This window comes from Quercus robur, chromosome 5, assembly GCF_932294415.1.
Source record: "Quercus robur chromosome 5, dhQueRobu3.1, whole genome shotgun sequence".
Lineage (NCBI taxonomy): Eukaryota > Viridiplantae > Streptophyta > Magnoliopsida > Fagales > Fagaceae > Quercus > Quercus robur.
The window spans coordinates 25839599-25847402 of NC_065538.1; the positions used below are offsets into that span (position 1 = coordinate 25839599).

The window sequence follows — 7804 nt, forward strand, 5'->3', positions numbered from 1 at the left end:
TCTCAGAACGCTTAGTAACACGAAATAGTCATGTTCGGCCGGGCTTGTTTTTTCGTTGACCATAGAAAACATTTTCTATTAATTTGCATTTATTATCATTCCAAGCACCAAAAAATATGGAAATGTATTTTTTTTTAATTTCTTTTAGCATAATTATGAGTAAATAATAAAGTTTATCTAGCATCTTTATTGACATCTGTGCGTATAATATCTGAGATGATATTTGAGCATAAGCTGAAATTAACAAAAAATCACACTTCTCTTGTGGGCTCAACTAAATAGGTCTTCCATGTTGAAGGTTCTACATATGACAAGCTCTATACACAAGATTTTTCTAGGAGCTATTAATACACTAAACACAATATGGACATATTTTCACTTTTCCTAAAATAATTGTATTAATATGGAAAAACTGTGTTTTAATCATTAAGAAACCCAAACATTTCTTATGTAATAGAAAACCACCAAGATAGCATCCACGTTAGATGTATGTCTACAACAACATTTTCTTCTCTGTAATTTGAATGCTTATGATGTCATTCTACATCATTACTCTCTTTTTCATGTGCAACATTACCATTAACTCCAGAAACAAGCTCAGCTTCAACTATCTGGGAAGGCAACCGCTCATACATTCTAGACCCCAATGGAAGAAGCTTATAATGCCCCAAGGTAAGAGTCTGGCTAAGCTTCTCATAATTCCACGTCTGCTGAATATAGACCGCTATTGCAAGAATAATTGCTGTCACAGGTATTGCAATATCCCCAAACTTAGAGTAAAAATCCAAATTTGGGTTGACAAACTCATAATCTTCAGCAAAGTAAGGATTCCGAACAGGTGCTCTTATGTAATCATAAAAATGAGGGAACAGTCTGACTGCTGTGATTCCAATGAAATAGAGTTTCCTGAGTGGTTTACAATCAATCTGCCACACAAAGTTGCCAATAATTTGAGGGAGCAGAAAAAAATCTTGAACGAGACCCACATATTCTTCAAGTACTGCTTCCCATTCCCGCAACATGTGGGAATTTCCCCTTGATATTAAATGTGATTTCACCCGGATAAGTCCCTGGCTAGTCGTCATACTATGAATGATAAGAACTATTACATACCCAATGACATGGATTGTAACGGTGGTAAGAAGTACCCGCTTATCACTAGGGACACGATGTGGTTCTAAAGGGGCTCGTGTTAATGATCTGATGCAAGATTTCCACACCTTCTGACACAGTCTCAAAGTCAGTAGAAATGAGACCATCACAAGAAGCTTCACAGTGTAATCCATTATATGAAACCACTGATTGTTCTCAAGATCATAAGATGACGTCTCATAAGTTTCAGAAGAGATTCTCTTGAAGAGAGCTTCTGCACCTGTGATCAGAGGAAGACTATAACCAAGAGCTTGGACACCTAGCATAACAAGTGATATATAGGGGACATAATCCAAATTATGCTTGATGTAGAACAGCTGGCTTAAAATGCAAGCAATTGCCAGTGAAAGTGTCAAAATACGGAGGATCCCCTCAACACCCCTATGAGATAGAATGTCTTCCCGCTGCTTCCTGTACATAATTGGAAAAGTTTCAAGCTTGATTGTACTAAAGTGGAGAGGGTCATCTTCAGTTCTTTTGCTAACTATGGAAATCATTGCTGTTGGATTGACTAACCACCGAGTTGTAGTCGGAGGGTATGACACCACCACCTCAACTAAACAGTCCATCCCAGCTTCAAGATCCATGCTCTCAAATAAGATCTTCCACGATGCTCGGACATCCCTGCAACCAACTAAATACATCTTTCCAACATGTGGGTCATAAAGACCCTCCAAGAAAAGCATAGAAAAGTTTCCATAATCTTTTCCAGTGAGACTGAGCTGTGCTGATACATTGAGAAGAAGCTGCTTTTCAGTGTATTCAGCCTTGGTGTGGTAAGGGGTCTCCTCATCTGTGGTGGAACCATTGTGTGAAGACCAGTAACGCCCAAACAATGGACCAACTGAAAGAATTTCCAGTTGAACATCAGTTCTAGGCCATGAATGACTAGAAGATGGATCAGGAAATGCAGAGACATGAAGGGTGAGATCTTCCGAGAGAAGCGAAAGACTAACTAGGAACGCCTCTGTGTCCTCCAGTTTGGGGAATTGAAGAAAAGACTTCTTGATGACAGTTCGAAAAGTGAAGGGCTCATTCTCTTCTAGGATAGTACCAGCTGCAACAAATTTTGTGTAGAAGTAATTTGGACGGGAAACTTTAAAATAATTCCACAGCTCTGTTGGCTGCACTAGCTTTTCAAATGATAAAGGAAAGTATGATGCATTCTTCTTATTTGTGCTAGAAAAACTCCCAAAAATAATGCTCCGTTGCTTTATGGAAAATGAAATAGGTATATACAAACAGATCCGAGAATCACACCCACTCCCTTCAGCATCAACAACTCCAAGACAGCCAACCATGCAAAGCTGCCCACTAGACGACTTCCAAACTCCCTCAGCAGCAACAGTCATGTTGCCAAGCCCAGATCTCAGTGCTGCAGCATACTGATTCTCCGATGGAGGAACAGCTCTAAACAATGCTGAAACCCTTGCAGAACTGACATTTCCCCGAGAAACTTTTTGCTCACACTTAACATTCTGCATGTAAAGTTTAACACCTTTAAAGCCCCCATTTGTCGCTTTAATCTCCTTATCTGACACAAATGGACCCAACTTACTGCAAAACGCATCTGTGCTATTACATCTCCAGTTTGGCACAACTGTGAAAGCCTGATCCCGAGTAACTTCTTCAAGTATTTCACAAAAGAAAAATCCTTTATAGATATTAATGCCTCCATCCATCAAGCTATCCTGGTATGGATATGGATCACATGCTTTGGACACAATCTTTTCAGACCCAAACTTATAGTCCGCCAACTTGTCCAACTGGGATGAAATGTGAATCACATCAAAGTACTTAGGGTTTGATTTTGGATTTAAACTTCTCAACTCCCCTTGGATTGCCCGGTTTGTTAACGTGAATGTCTTGGGAAAGCGAAGAACAAACAGAATTCGATCATCTTGCAAAAGAGGAGGCTGGTCATATCTCGGAATAGAAACCTTCACCCATTCCCATGGATCCATAGAATTGGGCTCCCTAGATGGCAACATTGTGCTTCCCAACAAACATAACACTCTTTCCCCACCATTTTTCTTTGATTCAGTGTAAATCCCTTCAAAGGCAATTGAGAGCTCAGAATGGCTAGGCCATATCCTAAACTGAGGACTTCCATGGTACCTACTATTCTCAAATGTACCAGCTAGAGTCATGCCCATGACCAAGAACCCACTGACACTCACAGACTTCCTAGATCGATGGGCATGATCAACATCCATTACCCAAAAAGAAACCAAATTTAATGGATCCACAACATCGGATGAACTCTTTAACACATCTCTATCATCAAATGGCATTATTGGAGCCTTACCTGCCTCCTGCCTCCAATCCCCATGGACAAAAAAGAGTTCTTCTTTGATACTAAAAACTCTGTTGTCTTCAGCTCTCAATTCAGAGGCAGAAGATAGAACAGAAGCACATTCTTTTTTCACTTCATCCATTCTATCGTACTTGTAGATTTCAGGATCTTCTTCAGAGAAGTATGACTTTGCAGACCCCAAGACCAATAGCCCATACACACACCAAACAAAAATAGCCAAAGATGCAATCTTCATGATCCCAATTGTTCAAATTTAATAACTTTCTTCAAAAACTCTCAGCTACCCACTAAACAAAAATCAGAAAAGTTCAAAACCCAAGTGCTCTATCAGAGATTTCTAGAGGACAAGTATAGTTTTGGTAGTTAGTAGTAACACCCACTACGCATACACATGAAGCTAGTTACATAACATAACCATGAATAACAGGGGAGCATGTAAGAGAAATAAGTGTATGGTGGCAATTCTATGAGACATTTGATGTGAGGAAGACAAACCTGAAATTGGGGTTGTTCATTTGTGTCCTCTTTGCTTAGATATCTTTGAAGATGAACCCCACTTGCTGAAATTTGGTAAAGAACTTGGTACTTCGTACAACCTCGCTTTGTGTCTGAACTCTAGATCTTGGGGTTGGAGAGAGAAAGAGTGAAGTTGAAGTGGTTCTGGTGCAGCTGACCAATTTCTTTCTTTATAGTAACTCTTTATCCCACAACTTTTCGAAGCGCGTGTAATGCAATAGAGTGAATGGGACTTCTTTTTTTTTTTTTTTTTTTTTTGGAAACAGAGTCAATGAGAAGGAAATTTCCCATTTTAATTTTTCAACTACCTTTCTGCTTCCCTTGAGCGTTACTCAAGAGTCAAGATCAACTTCTCATTCGTTAATTTGGTACGAATTCTTCTATAAATTGTGCAATGACACCTGATGTTTTCAACAATGATGAATAAAACTAGGAAAATTTATAATGAGAGCTTTTCATGACGTAGTTTATACAATTATACTTTATAGTCATTTTTTTTTTATCATTCTTAATTCTTGAATAATAAATAACAAAGTTCGGCCTAATGATTCTCAAGGCACAATTAATCTATAAAGTTATAAGTTCAAGACTACTTCTAACCAACATTTAAAGGACACCCTAAAAAATGATATAATTATAGCGATTCTAGTCATTGATAACTCAAATAATACGATAGCAGGCATGAACTGAACACTTTTCGAACCATACACATCAAGACAGCACTTTTTTATATAGACTCAATGGTAAACCCGCTTTTTTTTTTTTATATAGAAATTCTAGCATATTGTTAAGGCCTGATGTAACGAAGGCCATTTTACCGATTCTAAACTTAGGCCATCTATTACACTCAGGGGCGTAGCCAGGAATGCATGCTTGGGGGGGCCGGGTTGTAACAGAGATATACCAAATATAATTTTTAAGTCTATTGGATACAAAATTGTCAACTTTTATATATTATTATATACTTGAACATGTTGGGAATTCAACAGAAATTTCAAACCTGTGAGAAACAAAAAAATAGAAAAAACAAAACGCCAAAAGTAAAACAATCACACGCACAAGACAGTATTTACGTGGTTCGGCAATTTGCCTACGTCCACAGAGTTGCAGGGATTTCACTATTATCAAAGAAAATTACAATGTGCGGCTACAGTGTTTTTCTTTCTCAAAAACAACAACAAGACAAAACCCCAATCACCAAAAAAAACAGCTTTTATATCCTGCGCACAGGATTCACAATGGGTTACAAAACGGGCCAAAAAATTTTTGTCGGCCCAAGCCTCCGCTCCATGGACTAAGCCTCAGTAAATCTCCCATTATTCGGGTCATCAACCAAATCAAATCATGCCTGACGACGATTTTTCATGGAATAAAATTCATCCATTATCATCTCTATAGTGAAATTCCCTGCAATTTCCTTCTCTATATAAATTATCATATTATCTGCCAAAAGCTCATCCTCCATTCTATTGCGAAGTCTTGTTTTTAACAACTTCATAGCTGAGAAAGCTCGTTCTGTAGTTGCTGTAGAAACTGGAAGGGTCAACACAAGACGAATAAGTCTATCAATCAAAAAATATATTTGAGACTTTCCTGAAATTTTTAATCCCCTACATAGCTCGGAAATTGTACTCATATTCTGAAAATCTGGATGTTTTATCACATCAAGCTCATAATGTCGCAATTGAGACTCCAAAAGTTCTTGTTCATGTTCAGTGAAATCTTGAGGATAATATTTCTTAACCAAATTGCATATATCAACAATCTTGAATAATCTAAAAGCATCCTTGGGATTTAAAGCTGAACTAAGAATGACAAGTTCCGTTGTTAGCTCACAAAATCTACTTTTCAATTCTTGCAATTGAAAGTCTATTGCAACTGTAAATATGCCAATTCTAAAATGATGTTCCATTGTTAAATCGTCATCTTGACGACGATATCTACCTCGATCTTTAGTGTAACGAGCATTCATATCAGGAATATCAATTTCATGTTGCTCACAAAATGATATAACACTAGCAAGTAAAGACTCCCATCCATCATCTCTCAACTTTTGAATAAGTGATTTTGTAGTTGAAACTAAATGCATGGCATTTAAAAGGTCTTGAGATTGTTGTTGCAAAGCTTGACAAAGAACATTAGTAATTCCCATTATCTCTTTCATCAAATGCAAGATTAAAATAAATTCAAATGATGTTAATACCTGATAAGCTCCCTCGGCATCACCGCGTTGTTTATAATTAGCTCCTTCCTCAGAAATAGTGTTGATAACTTTGCAAGTAGCATCAAACATTTTAATCAAACTACAAATAGATTGAAAATGAGATCCCCACCTAGTATCTCCAGCTCGTTGCAAAGTACCAATCTGGTTTGCACCTCTTCCAGTCTCAATTTCATTAGAAGCAATCATATTCTCAACTTGTTCTGCTTGAGCATGTTGCAATTCATCACTACGCTTACTAGAACCAACAACAATATTGATAATATTGACCAAATGATCAAAGAATTGATGAACATCTTTTACTTCTCTAGATGCTGTAACTAGAGCTAATTGCAACCTATGAGCCATACAATGTACATAATAAGCATATGGACAATCTTTAAGAAAAAGAGCTTGTAATCCATTCCATTCACCACGCATGTTACTAGCCCCATCATATCCTTGACCTCGAATATTTTCAATGTGGAGGTTATAACGAGAAAGGACAGCACATATCTCATTCTTTAAAGTCAATGCAGTAGTGTCTCTAACATGCACAACATAAAAAAACGCTCTTTAATAAAACCTTCTTTATCAACAAATCTCAAAATGATGGCCATTTGCTCTCTCTTCGACTCATCCCGAGCTTCATCAACAAGAATGCAGAATTTTGCATCTCCAATTTCTTCACGAATAGCATTTCGCACATTATTAGCAAGAATATGCAAAATCTCCTTTTGAATTGTGGGTGATGTATATTTGGCATTTCCAGGAGCATTTTCCAAGACAACACTAGCTACTTTGTCATTAAAAGTTGATGTCAATTTTATCAATTCAATAAAATTGCCTCTATTTTTTTAATCAAGGCTTTCATCATGACCTCTAAAAGCACAAGCTTGGAATGCTAGCCATCGAGCACACTCTATTGAGGTTTTGAGCCGCAACCGATTATTCTCTAATTCTTTTGACGTTTGTTTCTCAATTAGCTTGTCAATATGTCGTGAATAATTCTGTAAATCCTCGCAACATTTCACAGCATTTTTATGTGGAGAGTTTGGTTCTTTCCCTTCATGACGAATTAAAGGACAATTCATTCCATCTTTCACCTTTTTCCAATTATTAAAACCTGTTGAAATGAACACATCTGATCCGGGACGACCTATTGGTTTCTTACTAAAAAGGTAGCAAGGAAAACAATATAATGCATCCGTTGTAGGTGAGTATTCCAACCAATCCTTATGTGAAACAAACCATGAAGGTTGAAATCGACGACGATGAGTATCATCATTGTATGGACAGACTATATTTTCAGGTTGGTATGGACCTTTTATGAGATAAGCTCGTCGAATTTCATCTTGTTTGTTGATAGGAAATTCACATATTTGTTTACATGTTCCTGGATCACGATCTATCTCTTCAGATTGAAGTTTTGGACATTTGGAGGTGTGTTCATCAGGCATCGAAGTATTAACATTTGTTTCTACAGCCACAGGTGTCCTAATTTCTGAATTGCTAACATCTTTTTTCTTAAAGAATGCATCAATTGTTTTTCGTTTGCTCATAATTCTTTTAACTTTAAGAATATGACTCAATTAACCTGAAAAGAATTTTAAAAAATA

At 37.1% G+C, this 7804-nt stretch overlaps 1 protein-coding gene and 1 pseudogene across 1 annotated transcript; both read right to left on the reverse strand.

Moving 5' to 3' along the window:
- Positions 1–203: 203 nt before the first annotated feature.
- On the reverse strand, positions 204–4138 carry LOC126725622 (uncharacterized). The gene is made up of 2 exons (XM_050430427.1): positions 3965–4138; positions 204–3756 (listed from the first exon to the last, which is right to left on the reverse strand). Exon 2 carries the CDS (start codon positions 3702–3704, stop codon positions 537–539), a length of 3168 nt encoding a protein of 1055 aa, XP_050286384.1. The 5' UTR covers positions 3705–3756; positions 3965–4138; the 3' UTR covers positions 204–536.
- Positions 4139–5327: 1189 nt separating this feature from the next.
- LOC126728023 (uncharacterized) lies at positions 5328–7564 on the reverse strand (annotated as a pseudogene).
- Between the last annotated feature and the right edge of the window lie 240 nt (positions 7565–7804).

What these genes read in the sequence shown, in the direction of transcription:
- LOC126725622 (XM_050430427.1), bottom strand. Translation starts at nt 3,704, where the DNA reads ATGAAGATTGCATCTTTGGCTATTTTTGTTTGGTGTGTGTATGGGCTA.